General features: G+C 31.6%; 3 protein-coding genes across 3 annotated transcripts; all 3 read left to right on the forward strand.

The window, feature by feature from the left end:
• Nucleotides 1-1,350: 1,350 nt before the first annotated feature.
• On the forward strand, nucleotides 1,351-2,790 carry HELRODRAFT_158679 (hypothetical protein; the record flags this gene model as incomplete). Its single annotated transcript, XM_009010684.1, has 5 exons — nucleotides 1,351-1,435; nucleotides 1,562-1,750; nucleotides 1,809-1,992; nucleotides 2,303-2,400; nucleotides 2,462-2,790. The coding sequence occupies 5 exons, from the start codon at nucleotides 1,351-1,353 to the stop codon at nucleotides 2,788-2,790; spliced, it is 885 nt and encodes a 294-aa protein (XP_009008932.1).
• Nucleotides 2,791-4,602: 1,812 nt separating this feature from the next.
• Nucleotides 4,603-7,715, forward strand: HELRODRAFT_158680 (hypothetical protein; the record flags this gene model as incomplete). Its single annotated transcript, XM_009010685.1, has 6 exons — nucleotides 4,603-4,635; nucleotides 5,035-5,131; nucleotides 5,343-5,440; nucleotides 5,495-5,701; nucleotides 7,208-7,348; nucleotides 7,641-7,715. 6 exons carry the CDS (start codon nucleotides 4,603-4,605, stop codon nucleotides 7,713-7,715), a joined length of 651 nt encoding a protein of 216 aa, XP_009008933.1.
• Nucleotides 7,716-8,309: 594 nt separating this feature from the next.
• On the forward strand, nucleotides 8,310-13,182 carry HELRODRAFT_158681 (hypothetical protein; the record flags this gene model as incomplete). The annotated part of the gene is made up of 5 exons (XM_009010686.1): nucleotides 8,310-8,447; nucleotides 10,407-10,538; nucleotides 11,444-11,623; nucleotides 12,529-12,530; nucleotides 13,029-13,182. The coding sequence occupies 5 exons, from the start codon at nucleotides 8,310-8,312 to the stop codon at nucleotides 13,180-13,182; spliced, it is 606 nt and encodes a 201-aa protein (XP_009008934.1).
• Nucleotides 13,183-18,393: the final 5,211 nt, after the last annotated feature.

Raw genomic sequence — 18,393 nt, forward strand, 5'->3', positions numbered from 1 at the left:
TTATGCGTTGACAAATTCTTGGTAAATATATTGTCTATTAACGTAGAAAAAAATTCTGGAAGGTGCTGCTGTGCTGGGTGAAAGTTGAAAGAACATAAAGTGTGTAAAAATGTTGTTTTTTGTTTTTATGTTTTGAATATCGTCCTTTAATGTATTAATATTCTCTCCAAATAGATTAATCAGTTTATTCAGTTTACTAATTTAACAGGTGAATTACTTGAAATCGAAAAAAATTTTCAGAGTCAAAATTTGGCTGTCTGTAGATCGCATAAATAAAATAATTACAACTTATTCAATAACCTTCTAGAATAATTTCATTTGCAAGCCATTAGAAAAAAAGTGTAGCTGACAGATATTATAATAATAAATAATCTTTTACGATGTAACTGGTGCCACTCCTGGTAAAACAATCCACCTCACTTTCCAAACGGTTAAATCTAAGTGGATCAGAGGAAAAATATGCAAGCTGGCAACTTTTTGCACAATTTACCTTTAATGCAACTATTTTACTAAATTTACAATCCCTTCCATGTCGCTTTCTAGGTGTGGGTTTTACGTCCAGCGGTTTTTCTTGACTTTTTTCTTGACTTTTTCTACAGCAATTTCAACGCGTGCTTAACTTTTAACTATCTCCTTACTTTCATTTATTGTACTAGCTGAATGAAAACTAACACATTTATCAATCAACCAATACATCTGCAATATTATATATATATATATATATATATATATATAATTATCAATATTATTCCTATGATTAATATATATACATATATGTGTGAGACCACATAACTAGAATAAATATAACAGCATTCGCTCACTTTTAACGGTCCAACAAGGAGCTTACTTTCGGAGGATATTTGGAGGGTGATTTTTTATCATTCGAGTCAAAATTTACGATCGTATATTTACTAATTTCAGAATATAGATTTTATTTGAAATGTTAAAATGTTAATTTTTTTCAATTGATATTCAATGTGGTAATTAATTACTTTTATTTGGTATAAATTTAAAAAAATAAAATCGACATTACCGAAAATAATAAAATTTGAAAAAATTGAGGTTCTTTGCATACCTACTTCAACCCATAAGAAAGTGTTGGATAAATAGGCCTCCCCTTGTGTGTGACATAGGAGAATGTGCGATATTCTATATCTGCAGTTATTCAATGGACAGGTAATCTGACTTAAACTTCGATTCACTTTTTTCAATCGTCGTTGTCATGGTGAAGCGACGCGCACTGGCAGGTGCGCTAACAAAAATATTACCTACCCACTACTTTCATTTTCAAGTTTATTTAATTAGTTAACTTTAATTTATTTATTTGAGTTATTTTTAATTTATTTCGAAATGACAAATATAAAAAATTGTAAAGAAATAGATTACGAAGCTATGAAACAAAAAGTTGCTATTTTGAAGCAAGAAAGTGTTGAAGGTTTGACACGAATGAACAATCTTGTAAAAGAATCTCGTGCAATAAATGAAAATAATTTAATTGAAGAACACAGAAAAATTCATTTGAATGAATTTAATTATTTGACAAGAACAATACACAAATTAGAGAATGAAAGAGATTCTCTCTCGCGGCACGATTCATTGGACAGACGTATAAAAATTATTGAAGATCTGATAATGAATGCAATGAAAAAACGGAGTATAATTCACAATTTGATCGTTGCAAGCAGGGATGAAAATGACGATGCATTGCCAAAATTAATATCCCAGAAGATGGAATTTGAATTTGGCAAAAGTAATTACATACAAAATATAAAATTGTTCTAATTTAAGAACATGTCTATTTCTTATAGGTAACATTAAATATTCAAATAGTATTGATGATCAAAATTCTGTTGTTACCGGCATACCAGAAGAAGCTTTCGGAATGAACTGTCCGAATAAAAGTATAAAAATATCAGTTTTGGAACAATTTATTTACATGGATGGTTACTATGTTGAAAAATTAGAAGAATTGGAAAAAGCTAGTAAACTATTGTATGAAAATTATAAGTAATTATTCATTTGGTCATTTGATCTTTCTCGCTATTTTATGTTTAATTTTCACAGCCGAAATGTTTAGTGTTAACTTTGATTTCGGATTTATGAAAAACGAAAAACGATGAAAATGTCGACATATTATGTGATACTGATGATGTAAACTTTTATATTATTTAACATTCATTCCGTTGCGTATTTGTATTGTCTGTTTTCTGCACATTATTCATACTATCTGTAATTTCACAGTTTGTAGTCATTTATCTAATTATTATTATTAATATTAATAATTTCAACTTTTATTGTACAGCTCTGACATACGCAGAGCTGTTATCACCGACATAATGGATCATAAAAAATCGATCAACCTGGAGGCTCTGTGTGAGGGATCTGTATTTACATCAGCTGGTTTCTAAAGCTACTAGGTTTCGTACTTCACAAAAATCCAATATATTAGACTTGATTCTAGTTCATGACAAAGATGTGGTTGCCAACATCGATTATAACTCCCCAATTGGAAATAGTGATCATATTGTTCTGGTCTTCTTATTGAGACATACTTGGAATTTAGTTAGAAAACGTGCCAAGCAAAAATATAATTTTAACAAAGGTGAGTATGATAAGATGAGAGTTTATGTCAGAACTGAATTAAGTAAAGAAATGTGTGTATTTAAACAAGTTTATAATGTTGTGAAACACAATGAAGCCTGGATGTACTTCTGTACTGTACAGAACGATGCTACAAATAAATTTATTCCTTTAATTGATGTTGGGTTCATAATAATGGATTTGCATTAAAATTTCCCAGAAACCTTATAAATCTGATTCAATATAAAAATAGATTATGGAAAAAATATGTCACTTCTAAAAGTTGTATAATCTTTAATGAATATAAAAAAATAAAAAATGATATTAAAAAAAATATTTTTCAATTTAATACTAATTTTATGATAAATTTTTCAAGAAAAATAAAAAACTATCTAAAAGTGTTCTGGCAGCACATTAATAAAGCCAGAAAAAATAAAAGGGATATTGATGTCCTTCATAAGTTGGATGGTCAGGGCAAGGTTTTGAATGTTTATGATGACACTGAAAAGGCTAATCTATTTGGGCAAAACTTTTATAGTGTATTCAATTTATCTGTGAATGATGTTAATGATACTAATATGGGTAGTAGGTAGACAGTTTGGGTTTATGCCACATAAATCAGCTGCGATGCAGTTGCTAAAAATGGTGGATGACTGGAGTGTTGCGATTGATGAAGGCAAGGAAATTAATGTGATTTATACAGACTTTGAGAAAGCATTCGATAAAGTTCCTCATCACAAGTTAATTAAAAAATTATGCGAATATGGTGTGAATGGGATTGTGGTTGATTGGATTTCTGATTATCTTAGTGGTAGAACATTTGCAGTGTGTGTGAATGGAAGTCTGTCTGATAATTTTAAAGTGATTATTGGTGTTCCACGGGGCAGTGTGTTGGGACAAATTTTATTTGTTATTTATGTGAATGATATTTTTTATTTATGTAAGAATGATTCTAATGTTGGGATGTATCTATATGCTGATGACGCTAAATTGTTCAAGTGTATCTCTTCTAATGATGATATGGAGGCTCTTCAGGCATGTCTGGATGTTTTTTATGGGTGGTTTGTGAAATGGGAGCTTGGGGTGAATATGGATAAATGTGTCGTTATGAATTATGGGCGTAGAGCATGTGGTAAGAGATCTTATACTATGAATGGTTTACTTCTTGAAAATGTGGAATTTGTTAAAGATTTGGGGATGATATTTGAACCAGACATGAAATTTCATAAACACATTTATAATACAATTAATAACCGTAATATAACTCTAGGATTGATAAATAGACATTTTATGAAATTACCTAAACCAACTTTTTTAATCTTATATAAATCTCTTGTCAGGTCAAAGATAGAGTATGCTGCTTCGGTGTGGTCTCCCTGGTCTTTGAAAGTTTTAGAAGATATTGAACGGATTCAGAAGAGGGCCACAAGAATGGTGAAAGATTGTATTGGACTCAATTATGAGCAGAGATTAAGACTCCTCGATCTTTCCACACTGAGGTATTAGACGAATCAGAGGTGATCTTATCACAGTTTTCAACATAACTAGGAACAGCGTTTTATCACCGTGTTATCCTGTGTTAAAAAAACCTAACGACGATCGTACCAGGGGTCATCCGTTCAAGTTGTCTACTCATAGTTTTAACACGAATCATGGGAAATTTTGTTTTTCCAATAGGGTGGTTGTTATGGAACGGCTTGGATGTGGACATTGTGATGGCTAAAGATGTTGAAACATTTAAAATGAAGTTGGATCGACATATGAATTCTACGGACATGATGTTCAACTGGAGATCCTCGCTTGGCACAATGTCATAGTTTATATATTTATATTATCTTTGACATCTTTGTGGATAATGTGTGTGTGTGGGCTGATGCGTGCGTGAGTGTGTGTATATATGTGTATGTATGTACATATATATATATGTGTGTATACATAGACATTTATCATTAACAATCTTTATTTTCATCCAACTGTATTTTATTTTACATCATTTATTTATTTTATTATTTTTAAAATACAATGGAAGCTTTCATTTGCTGGAGGCATAGGAACGTCAGTTCGCGCCTCTTTAGTTTATGTTATGTTATGTTACCAGCCATTCGCGCAGTTTTGACCTGTATTCAAATGTAGTTACCATAGAAAGTTTGTGGCAGAGTATTTTAGAGTCAGGGCATGGACATTCAAGTAATACAGAAGTGATTTGAACTTTCTGCGAAGGAAAATGATTCACCACGTTCATTAAATGATCGTAAATTATTGGCAAACAAATTAATATGACGTAGAAGGTTTTATCACGCAAGTAATGTGAGGAAATATGAAGAGTCTGACATAGTCGATCACTTGAAAATAATTAATGTCGAAACATTATCTTGTTTTCTCTTGTTCCATAGATGATACGAACGTAAGAATTTTCAAAAATCAATCAACTTTGTTTCGTCTTTACGTTGACAGCAAATATTCCAATTGTCAGCATCAGGGATTGGAAATTTGGAAGCAGCAATAATCCAACTGATGCCAACTTATCTACTACCTGATAAGGAAGAGGAAAGTTTATTAAGTTTTGAGCTTTTCTTTGACATAGCGCTTATGAAAAAATGTTGTTTTATAATTAGCGCTATATAAATGCGTCAATAGTAATAATAATAATAATAATGATAATAATATTATATCCTATTGAAGTTAATGCTTAATAACGCATGGGAATAAAATTGACAGTTCATGCACTTGGTCCCAAAAAGAAATCGATATTTTTCAATCAGTCAGGGATGCTTATTTTCGATGTCCAAAAGAGAACAGTAGATTTCTGTTTGTTGACATGTGTCAAAGATTGTTTCAAAACAGAAAAAGACACGAAATCGTAAGCGTTATTTTCGTTATTGTGGTGACAATTAATTATAAATGCATTATACAGGTGGAGCATGAAAAGTGGTACTGTGATATTCTTTCTAACGAAAAAAAGCGTGAAAGATTGATCAAAAGTTGGATTATCGATAGAAACGATTTACTGAAGGAATGTTCTAGAATTTTTGACCATACCACAAAGCAGGCATTGAGTAACGAAATTAAAAACCAACATTTGCAATTAGAAAAAGAAAAATCAGAAGCTCTTCACAAAAAGGTACATATTTTAGGAATCTTTGTATCTTTTTAAACAAATTTCATCTGCATATCCATATTCATGTAATTTATATTGGCGTTCCTGTGTAATTTTTCATTCCGGGTATTTTAGTTAAGATGATTTTTTACTTGAATCACATCATTTACCAACATCACACAATTGAAAGAATTGATCAGAATGTAGTTTTGTACGGGACAAAAAACTGTTCCGGATGGAAATAATTTTCCAAACCTAGTTTGACTGTCACTTCAATAAATACTATAAGCGCAAAAAATAGATAAGCTAATTTGTAATTTACAGCTATAGAGTAGAAGGAATAGCATTTTACGTCGTGCACATTGAGGTTCAACTTCTAGAAATATATAGATTTGTTTTTTTTGCATGTTTGATAATTTTTAGAATAGTTCCATAAGCTCTACTAAATGGTTTTTATTGAACAATAGAAAAAACAGATATTAATATTTGTGATCGATATCAATCTTGATCTGTTACGAAAATTTTGTTAAAAAAGAGTTCACTGTAAAAAAAAACGTTGGAATATCGTTATGAAAAGTTTCGAATAAATACCCACCTTTTCCTGTAATTTTATTTTAATTAAATTAATATAGCGCAATGTTTTTGTCATCTTCAAGTTAAAACTGTTCTGTCAATAGCAATTAGTAAAATGAAAGCTCAAACTTTAACTTAAACATAGTAAATGAAATTTACAGTCTGACAAGTTACGCTTCTATGTTTTTCGATCTTCATCAGTCTACGTCTTCTGCCATTGTTTGAAAGCTGCTTTCTTACTGGCAATAGCATTTTGCATCGTCTCGTTCCACCACCAAGTTTCGCGGTTGTGCTGGCGTTTTGGTCCAGATTTTCCACATACAACTGTTGCAGCGTTTACTGGGGTGTCCTGAAAAGGTTACCTGGTTTTGTCTAACTTTTCCAGACAATCCAGCTGTGCCGATACCAACTCCTTAAATTTTTCCCTGAACATGGGGTTCTTTAGTTTTCATGTCTTTATTCTAGTAGGCATTCGATCAGTGACTTTAACGCATGAGAAATAATAATAATCTTCCGGTTAATGAAGCTACAAAAGACTTTTTTATTTTTTCAAAAGACAAGACCGTTTAATTTAATAGACCATCTAATAAAAAGTTGGAACAGTAGTGATCGGTAGGTATAACATTCCATTTTAAGATTTAGCGACTCAGCTGCTTTCAGTAATTCATTACAGACAGGGTTCAAATATTGAACTGCATACGTTTTGCTAGTTAATATTATAAAGATAAACGCCCACAAATAAAAAACATTATTATCATTATCATAACAACCAAGAAATAATAGAACATCGTCTCATGACCGGACTTACAAGAATTTTTTAAAAATTGACACAATTTTTTACACATTGTTTGTCAAAAGTTAAAAACAATTTTTCATAATTAAAAAAATTGAATATAATGAAATATATTTTTGCAAATTTTATTTGATCTAGAATATTTTAATGATACCTATTACTAGCTAAGAAACTGGCGAACCTCAGAAAAGGAAAAAATTGAAAAGATGCTGAAAGATTTGGATGAAATAAACAGCAACGTCCGCAAAGAAATTGCAGCTGAAACAACCAAGAAGAAAGAAAAAGACGCGAAAATTAAATTAAAAGTAACTTTTTGTCATTGGCTGGTTATGCAAAGATGTTATTGTGCCATCTTGTCATCTTGCCAATTGCAACAAAAACTGGGCCGACGTATTTTGGGATACCATATCCGATGTATTCTTAGGACTAAGTTTAATTAATTAATTAATACAATATATTAAAAAATATCATTTTGTCAGCAGTGATGGCACAATATAGTGTGGGGTTTTCCCTTCTTTTCTCCTTATTACTGTTTTCTGTCACGTCGTATGATGTTCTACTTTACGAATTTCACCCACTCCCGAAACACCTTTTTAGCTGAATTTTTCAGGGTGGATGTATTTTGGTATGAGCTATCCAACAAGTCCATCACATTTGGTGAGCTTCGATTAAATTAAATTAAATCCGAGAATAGGCTGCATCATGAACTTGTTTTATCCAATTAAATCTGTCCTGCGTCTTTCTCAGCAACTCTTCTATTTCCAAATCCGTGCTATCCTTTATATCATCGATTCTTCTTCTTCTCTGCCTTTCTCTTCGCTTTGATCCGGATAAGGATCAAATTGTGTCAGCTAACTTAACATAATTTTGACTGAATCGACTTCACGAGATTGTCTCTGAAATAAAATTTGAAAAGGAAACGTCAAATCTGAAAATTTAGTGTTTTTTATTAAAATGCTCTGGGGAATAATTTTCAAATAATTACAATAAATGTTTTTAATAACAGACTATAAATGCGTATTTTGACGTTATTTTTAACAGATCAAACAATACCACGAGCATTTACAAGAAAGAGAATCAGAAAAGCAGTTGTCGAAATTAGGAAAACAAAATGATTTGGAAATTGAAAGGAAAATTCAAGCACTACACGACGAAAGCAGGCTCGAAAATAATTTTTTCGATTTGATATTAAATTCAAGTTAATATTAATTAATTACTAAATTTGATATCATCAATTTTAAATTATATCAATACATGCTGCAAAACATGTTACCAATAAAAAACAGAGTTAAATATAGGAAGGAACAGTTGGAATTAAAACGACTAAAAACCATTGAAAGAGAATTTGAAAAAAAGCAGCAACTTGATGAAAAAAAAGAAATCTTGGAAGAAATTAGAAGAAAGGTTTCAAATACAATTTTTTTCATGTATAAAAGTCTTACTTTAAAATTTTGTAACGGAGAAGTTAATGGCCGGAAGCCGGGTGTCGGAGTCAAATAAAAATTTTTCCCGTTTTTGATCACTCAATTGAAAGTTTTCAATTTCATGAAAATTGTTTTTATACCAATTTTCTCCCTAATTCTTTTTACTTATACTTTACAATTTCAAATAAATAACAAAATTATGCAATGAAATAAAAGATCTTTTTAAAAACATTTGAAATCAGTTAACATGATTATTTTCCGTCATATAAATCATTATTTCATATTTATAATAAATTTGTCTTCAAAAAAACTGAAAAGTAATTATTAATTTTTTTTCTTTATTGTGCATTGTTTTTTGTTTGGGATTGTTTACAAATTATTGTTGTTTTTTTTTCTGTTGTACCACCAAGATGCAAATTTTACAGCTGACAAGCTTCATTACAATACCAAAAAGAAAACCATTCCTACGTCTTCTGTTGATATTGAAGACTTTTTGGTTTAAGCCAACTAATAAATGTTATGTTCTGTTATATTGTTTTGTGTCATGTCATGTTACGGTACACGTGGTCGAATTAAATATAATATTTGTATATTTTATTTCAATCCAGCTTGTATTCCGACCACGATAGCTGATGGAAAAATAGATTAATTTTGTAGTCAAATTAAATTAGTGAAAGTGGGAACTGTTGAATGAAAACTCAAATTTTAATGGAGGGTGTTAAATAAAAGTGTCAACAAATAACTATACCAATAACTAAAAATTTTACTCCTTATAACAATATATCCATACAAAAAATTGCATTCAAACCAAATACTTAGTTTCAGCCTCACAAACAGCAGAATCCAGTAAATTTTTATAAACAAACCACTGTTCTCAATGAAAAAATCGTAAAAAATATAGAATGCATGTTAAAAAACGATCGCTGACTGCTACAAAATATATTTTGCTACACTACACCGTTAATCCAAACTAGAGACGAAACGAACACTCGGTCTAAATTTGATATTCGTCCATCTTAAGACCGAATAGTGAAGCTTTAAAACCATCACATTTTTGTATTGTAGAACAATAATTGTTGAAAATTATTAGCGGAAAATTTATTTGTGCCACCATAGCTGTTAAAGCACCTGAATTTGAACACGAGATTATATACGATCTCAATTAACAATTGTTGGATGGATACGAATTGCCTACTGTTTTTTTACAATAGTTTTTTTCATTCTGAAAAATTAACTTCTTCATCAAAATTGTGGGTTTTAGTATTTGGTCTTCGGCTTCAGCAGATTGGTGGATCGACTATTCGGCCATTCACTATTTGGTGAATCCCTAATCCAAATACAATTACTTGGTTGCAGCTTGTTCGTTTATAAATGTTCCAGTTCTTTTTTAAGCAATGCTCGGATAAAATATACAACAACCATTTGGGAAGTAATTTTACTCTTATGGGAGTTTAACCAAATTTGTGTATTATAGAAAAAAACCAAATATTAAAATATTTTGAAATTGAGTGAAAATTTGAACACAAATTTTATACGTAAATTATGAATCATCTTTTTTAAATTAACATTAATTCCCTAATAAATAAAATATTAAATACTAAACACTCAATATTAAAACAGCGACAAATAAATAATATTTAATTTATGAATCTTTCATGCATAAATGCATTTTTTCACCGAGGTTACAACAATTTATAAATTTGTCCTCAGTTTATGCGCTCAGCAGTTAACTTAGGACTACTACGCACACTAAAAAGTGCATTTGGCAACATTAATGGTTTTCAAAATTTCAACTAGTTGGCTTTTGCAGAAACCTCCGACTCTCTGAAACTCTGGTTGGCAGTTGTCATTATTTTTCAAGAATAATGAAGTTGTTGAATTTTATCGATTATTTTGATTCACGTGAATTTATTTAATTTTAATCACAAAATTTGAACAGGTGCGACCGCAAGTCGATGGTGACTTGATGAGGTTGTGGAAGAATACAATTGCTTGGAGTAACAAGTTGGACAAGTTCCAGGAGAAAGAAAACAAACTGTTCAGCAGTGTCAATACATTTTCATCTGAACAAGTAAATATGTTTGAAAATAGACAGACATGTATAAAGTTAATTTAAATAACTGAATGAAGCATTTAAGTTGTGGATCATCGAGAATGTGATCAGTCCTTAAATGCATCGAGCAGACGACATCACAGTGTTGTAATACTTTGAAATCCTTGGTGCCGCTAAGGAAACTTACTGTAATTTTGTGAAACGGACGATCCACCCATCCACACTTTAATTTATTATTACGTTAACGAAACAACACAACATAATAACAAAATAAAGTAGATCAGACTGTATTGTTAAAAACATGTAAGTTTTAAAAACTAAAAAGAAATGATTAGTCATCAAATCAAATATCACATTTATGATCTTATAAACATTAATTTCTTTCCTAAATTATTCTAATCCGTTCTTAAATGAAATCTCATAATTAGCATTTGCAAGCGGCTTTGCACGGGTTGGAAGAATAAATTCTTTTTAATGAAAAAATTATTAAAAGAGAGTGTCAATTCATGAAGATAAAGTTTCGATGATATTAAACCACGATCAAATTCTCAATTATGACCATGCAAGTTGTGATTTTATTTCACTAATTTGGTGTCAAACAGCTTTAAAAGCAGCGTAGATCATGCCATGTTAATCGTTCAAAATTTATTAATAACTGAATCAAAACTTTCAAGAAAAATTGATGTTTGTTTGAACTCTGGTGATACTTTTGAATGGGTTAAATGCAACACTTGTATCACAAAAAATATTTTCATAAAATATCAATCTGTTCTGCTTGATCTGTTCAATTTAGAGTTATGTATGTAAAATTATTTTTTTATTATTCATAAATTCATCTGCTTTTATTGGACAGAAAAACACAAAAACCTTAATTAAAGTTTTTGTGACTATCTTCATAAATCTTGCTAACATCAAATTTTTAGTTAAGGCCCACAAAATTTCAAGTCACAATCGCTTGTTACCATCAGATAACTGCCGATCCTCGCTTTCGATTGGAAGAAAGGTTGAGGAACACTGGTTTGCTGAATTCTGAGTATGCTCGTTCAGTGCTCGCTAACACTAATCCAATCCGACAACCAAGAAGAGATATCGTTTCAAGCAATGTATTTCCAAATATTTAATTCTGTAAACTATAATTTTTTTTATATTTTTCATTATGAAAGTTATTACTATTTATAGCATTTTGTTTTCAGTAAGATAGCTTTACAATTGCTTCAACGTCAACATGCATTTCATAATAATTTTATTTTAATAGAAAATGCTAAAAGTGTTCGAGTTTTTTTTATTTACGAAACATTTAAATGCTTAAGAATTTTTTCAGACGAAGCAAAAACAATCTTGGCACGAAATATTTTATGTAAAAACTTCAATGCACTCAAATTTTCGATCATCTGCTGTTTGTCATTTATCTACTTACTCATTTTAAACCCACCCACTCTTCCATCCTCATCTTCATGATCAATTTGTGTTTTCCAGGATCAACCACTGCTGCCATCATCTGCCTCACCTCAGCTCACCTCAACGATCGCTTCTTTTCTTAAAAAATGACAACTTCATTTATATTTTCAATTTTTCATAAACTCTTGACATCTTAAACTCGCTTCAAGTCTTGCAAAATCTACAACTTAATTATATCTGTTCTCTTTTTGCTTGAAGTCACTTCATCTTAATTTTCAGCATGTCTTTCAACAAATTCTGATGTCTTTGAGCCATGTATTTTCACCATAAATGCATAAATATTCCAAACGGCCCATTTGTCTGCTAATCAGATCATTGAATTTGTCAACGACACATATTTAACCATTTTATCTTCAAACAACGCCATTCCATCTGAACCGTACTCACTTTTCATGTGTCTGAGCAGAACAGTTATTTCATTCTATTTAACAAAACCATTTGAACTAATCATTTATAACAAAGGTGATTCTGGTTTTTTGCTTGCATTATTTTGTTGTTTGGAATTCGATTTCTTAAAACTCATCAGTTTCTACATCGTGATTGCAACTAGAGGTTTGTTGAAAGTTTTGCGGCGTAGCTGTAAGTGTAGTTACCTCGTTTTGGTCACTCCTATTGGAATTATCTCGCGTTTCGGTTGACTATAGCTGACGGCAAGGTTAAAACAACAAAAGGTAGAGCTTTAAACTCGGCTATCTTCGATGTTAAATAATGCCTATGCAATAATAATTGTAATGCTTATTTGCCAGAGAATTTTACATAAAATGACAAATGATTTTTAAAACCTGAAATGCTTTTGTGATGACAATGTTAAACTGTTGGATGGATATTGTTGTCTCATCCAACTTGTTATTGCTAAAAACGATATCAGTGATGAAATTCGTTCTGACATCAAAAAGTTATCAGATGTCACCATTGCTCTTAGGGATGATATCCATGCTTGGAATCGCACCGTTTGTTTTAACGGCCAACAATATGAACTTGATTTATTAGAAAAATCCCTCGATGATTTCAAAATTGAAGTCACAGTCATGGTCCGGTATTATCAAAAAGGGGTATTGACTCTGTTAGCAATGGCCTCAAATCTGTTAAGCGAACCCTTGATGTCGTTAAAGACGTCAAGGAAAAAGAAAACAACATTATCATTTTTAATCTTGCCGAGACTGATGGCAAGGATAAGAACACTGTTTTGCCGGCAGTAAATTAGCTGACAGGCGATTTTATCAAAGCTGATGATATTTTATAAACTTACAGACAAGGAGTCTGTAAGTTTATGACGTGCTGTTATTGTAAAATTTGTCAATTTTGCTGGTAAAATTTTGTCAATTTGTAATGTCAAATCACTTGACGGCGATCTTAACAAGATCAGACTTAGTCATGATTTAACTCGCGAGCATAAGCTTATTTAAAAAAATTAAATTATAATCATGTCGTTCAATCGTTACCACTAATCAAGAATGCGTTACACTAATTACGTCAACACAAAAACAACCATGCAATCTGCAAATTTAACAAATCTGAAATAAACATTTATTTATAAACAGCCTATCATAGCAGAGGTCATATTTTGTGTACTTAACCAACCAGCCAACTAAATAACAAGCCAACTTACCAACCAATCAACCAACTAGTTAACTAACTAACTAGTAGAGACCTTCCCAGCAAGTATTTCTTAACAGCTTCAAAGAAAAATTTGCAACAGTTTTTTAATATCCAATCTGTGTTTTAAAGTTGGAAAAATTTATGAAAAAAATAAATAAATTTTTCCACTTGGTTTTGCAACTTCATGCAGAACAAGGTTTTAAATACGTGCCGCACAGGGCACGAAAATTGTTTATGATTAATATCTTTTAGATCAGGGGTAGGCAAACTGGGCCCTCCAAGCCATTTTATGTGGTCCGCGAGGCCTTGTTCGTATTTTGACAAAAAAATGAAAAATTACATTATAAGCAAAAATAAGGTCGTCAGTCCTAAATGTTGCTCCCCCGATCAACATTTCAACAATTTTAAAAATTTCATCCTCCTACCTGGTCAACGCTGAGTAAATTTTCTATTTGTATGTATATATATGCAGCCCTTCAAAGGTGAAATAGTTTTTAATGCGGCCCATCCAGAAAAAAGTTTACCCATCCCTGTTATAGATTAAAATCCATATCAGCATGCCATCATTCCAAAACATTATTGTGATAATACACTCAATCTGATCATCACTCCAACTTCGTTTGTTGACTAAATAAAAAAGTGAGGGCATCGGACGTTAATTAATCTGACCAAGTTGAATTAAAAGCCCCGTTTCTTATTAAACACCTACGTACAGATCTTGTACATCGTATAAGCCTGAACATCTTACAATCCGACCTCTCAGCTGTTATGGACTCTCCGCTCTATTCCAATGGACCCGGATACTTTGGACCCGGAGTTTGTTAAATTATCACGCTCCCCTTTAATTCGTCACCATAAGGCGCAGTTTCTGTAAATATTTGTAATTTTTCTCACGAGGCACGTGAAGCAATAAAATTACGTTATGATCCATATCTGAGAGTCAAACACGCTTACAGGAATGCAAAAAATCCTAAAAACTAATTCCAGCCTCGTTTCCTTTGGCCAACACTATAACAATCTGGATTTCAAAAAGTTATTCAATTTTTTTGGCTGCCTAAAAAAAAGAATAATATTAATCTTTTATTATTTTCTGCACTTTCTACATCCTGCCCTGTCATTTTCCATGTCAGCCAATTCTAAGATTACGTTTTTTCCACTTTGCAGACACCGATCAAATTGAGATGATGACGCTAATTTCATCTCTGCCGATTAACATACATATCATCTCTCGATCCCAGCCCATTTCAGTATTAAAGTTGATACTACTCTAAGTAGATGTCCTATCAAAAAGAAACTTCTGCAACTCTATATTATATTGTCGGATTGCAAATCCTAACGTTTAAAACTAACGATCCTCAAAAATAAATAAAAACACCACAAACTAAAGAAGTAATTCATGGGGGCTATATAAGGAAGAAACTGCCATGCTATTCTGATAGGTACTAGGGCTGCTGATGAGATCCCGGTAGGGACGAAACACGTGTCCAGCCTGTCCAAACGGACACCATTCTTTTCTTTTTTTCACTTTTGCGCACTGCTCTTCCTGGTTTGGTGTTCTTATGTATTAGCGCAACCAGCAACAAATTGGTGACTCCGACGAGATGGAAGAAACAAGCAACGAGAGTTTCCAACATTTTCGGGAATTAATATTTATTTGTATAATTTTCATATGAGTTTGAATAAGTTCTATTGAGTGATAAAGATTAAATATAAAATTTGTAAACCATTCCATTTACAAAAACCTTCATTTTTTGCTTTAACAAATTTATTAGTTATTGCTGACAGTGTGAAGTCAAACTTTAAATATAGAAATCAATAAAATTAATCAACAATCGTTTCTAAATAGATTATTTAAGATTAAATAAATTAACAATGTATAAAATAAATAATAATTTCGTGACGATATTCGACAATATAAATTGCATGTCTCAAAAAATGTTAAATAATTATCTTTTTGCTTTTCTTTTAGATAAAAAGTTAATGAGGTTGCGTTTATCTATTGCAGGACGACTTTCCACAAGATTGGATGCTATTAGATTGCACTTTTCACGGCATGACTCAGCTGTCGGTCTTTGACTAATTAAAAACAAAAACGTTATTGTTACATGGTTATAACTAAGATAAAAATTTATTTTGTTAGAATAAAAAAATTAATGAATACGAAACTGGTTACAAAAGTAAATATTCTACTTTTTATTGCCAATTTAGAATGAAACGAACCTGGGAGGCATAGTGAGGACGGTTGAAATAAGTTTAGTTACCCCATTATCAATGGCCTCAAACAATTCGTTTGGAAAACCATAATCTAGATTGACAGTCTTTTGGCACGTGAGTTCAACAGTTGCGGCGATGAAGGGTGTCGTACCACTAAGCATGCTGTACATTATAATTCCAACGTTCCTGTTGTAATATTCAACTTAAGATACACAGTAATTAAATATTAAAACAGAGCACACTGAATTGTATACGGTGCATTTAGACCACATAAAATATTCCAACTGAATCAGTTCCGCTTTTTTAACGACAACTTTTTAACATCGTTAAAATAAGTTGATAGTTATTATTGTATTATGGGGTGACGGGTGAAGTAAGTCCTGGGCCGGAAAATGCTTTGGGATTGTACAGAATGTTACAGAAGAGGATCCTGTAGATTAATTGTAAAAATGCAATGACGGAAAAGATGGAAAATATTAAAACCACAGCTTCAACAAAAGATTATCTTTGCAGATTTTAAACCAGCATGAAAAACGACCTTCAAATGTATTTAAATATCTAAATCTTAAAAATATAAAGCTTCTACGGTTAAAAAATAGCATAAAAATGAAAAATAATTGATCCCGAAAGGTCGTCGCCCGGTCCGACTAAAAGCGCGTTTCATATCTGGGTACCAGAATATGAAGTGGAAACGTCCTACTTCGGGGAACCGGGTCTCTGGACGCAAAACAAAGATTGATTGATTGGAAACCTAAAACCTTAATAAAAAAATTGGTACAAGGTATAAGAATTGTATTAAAGAAAGTAAAATTTTTGATATACAGGAAAATTACAAAGGCAACTGAGAAGATATTAATGGGATGCAGTTGTGAATATGTGAATAATTATGTGAAACAATATGAGACGAAAGAATTTAGAAGAAAGTAAAAATTTGAGCTCAAATGAAAATGAAGAATTAGCACAACTAGGGATACAACAGCAAAAACTCTATTAGGTTATGAATTGCAATTACTTAATGGCAATGACAATAGAGTTCCAGATAAAAGTCCAAAACGACAATCAAGTAATATATGCACCAAGATGAAAATGGAAAAACACAAGTTACTAAATAATAAAAATACAAAGAAAAGATATAAACAGTTTTTTTTTCTAAAACAACACTTACTACTGGCCAGGCAAAATTAAAAAAGTGTAACAATCCGACAGAAAAAATTGAATTAACAGTTATAAACCTGATATTAAAAAATTTCCCAAAAAATAATGACATAGGAAATGACAAAAGTTGGAAAAAATAATCAACACTTCATCGTGACGCAACTAATAGAAAATCATGTTGAAAAGAACACGCCCATTTACATTCATTTTAATAACTCCGAACACACGTTCAGCTGAGTAAAGCAAAATTCTGACAGCCAATAAAATATATGAAATCTGGATCAACTGTTCCACTCGGTTCTGTGGCCTGCTTATGAATTGGTGCGTCAGTGAGCTGTCGATGATGACGATGATGATTGCCAAGCAACAACATTTAATTGATCAATCAAATAAGCTTTTTAAATAATTTAAAATTACTTAAAAAGAAAATTATAATACAAATTTAACGAGAATTATTGAAATATAATTTTTTAGGAATATACAATCGTGGTGTTATTGTATACATCAAAGGTTTGTACTTAAAATGTTGTACTGTAACAACATAAACCGACCACAAGTCTGCATTGCATGTCACTGGCAGGTGCCGCAAGACTTCAGGGGGCACAAAGTCAGCATCACCATCGAATGGATGAATGTATGCGCTGGATGAAGCCACCTCTTGAGCGTCGCTAAAATCAATGACTTTTATAACTGGGTGGCGAGGCAAGGAGAGATCTACTAAAATGTTTTCCGGCTAAATTAAATTAAATATACTTGATTAGTTTTTCCATTAAAATAAAAACAAAGCCATTGCAAAATACGTGAAGTTAGTTTCTTCACCTTAATATTTAAATGGACTATGCTGAAAGTGCTAGTGTACGACAAGACATCAAAGAGTTGCAAAGATAGATTTAAAACCAGCTGCTGGTTGAGTTTGGTAGAAGGCCTGGTGAGGAAATCGAACAAGTGACCATGCACGCTCCTATCAAATACATTTATTTATGTACTTGTGATTAAGAATCTTATTGAAATTTGTATTACTACAAATACAAATTTTAATTAAATAAAAAGACTAACAATGCAGATTACAGGGCAAACAAATGAAACCTTGCTTATTTTACAATATCATACTTTGCGCCTTAAAATTACAAAAACTGCATTATATATCTCACGAGCGTATATTTGCGTATATTTGGGATCACCACCATACTAACAATGGAAAGACCAGAATGTACGACGTCGAAGTTTCAAACATTTCCAAACATCTCAGCACATTTACGTGCTTCAACTTATGGGCTGTCCAACCTTCTTTGAAAACTTGCTCTTTAGTTTTGAAAAATTTGCTGTAGAATTTGGACGAGACTTCCTGGTCAGTTGTGTGGTGGACAGTCCGCTGGCCTGCTTCGCCATCGAACATCTCTCCAATTTTAAATATAACCGAATTGCTTTCTTCGTGTACGTTGCGTTT

This window comes from Helobdella robusta (assembly GCF_000326865.2).
Source record: "Helobdella robusta unplaced genomic scaffold HELROscaffold_1, whole genome shotgun sequence".
NCBI lineage: Eukaryota > Metazoa > Annelida > Clitellata > Rhynchobdellida > Glossiphoniidae > Helobdella > Helobdella robusta.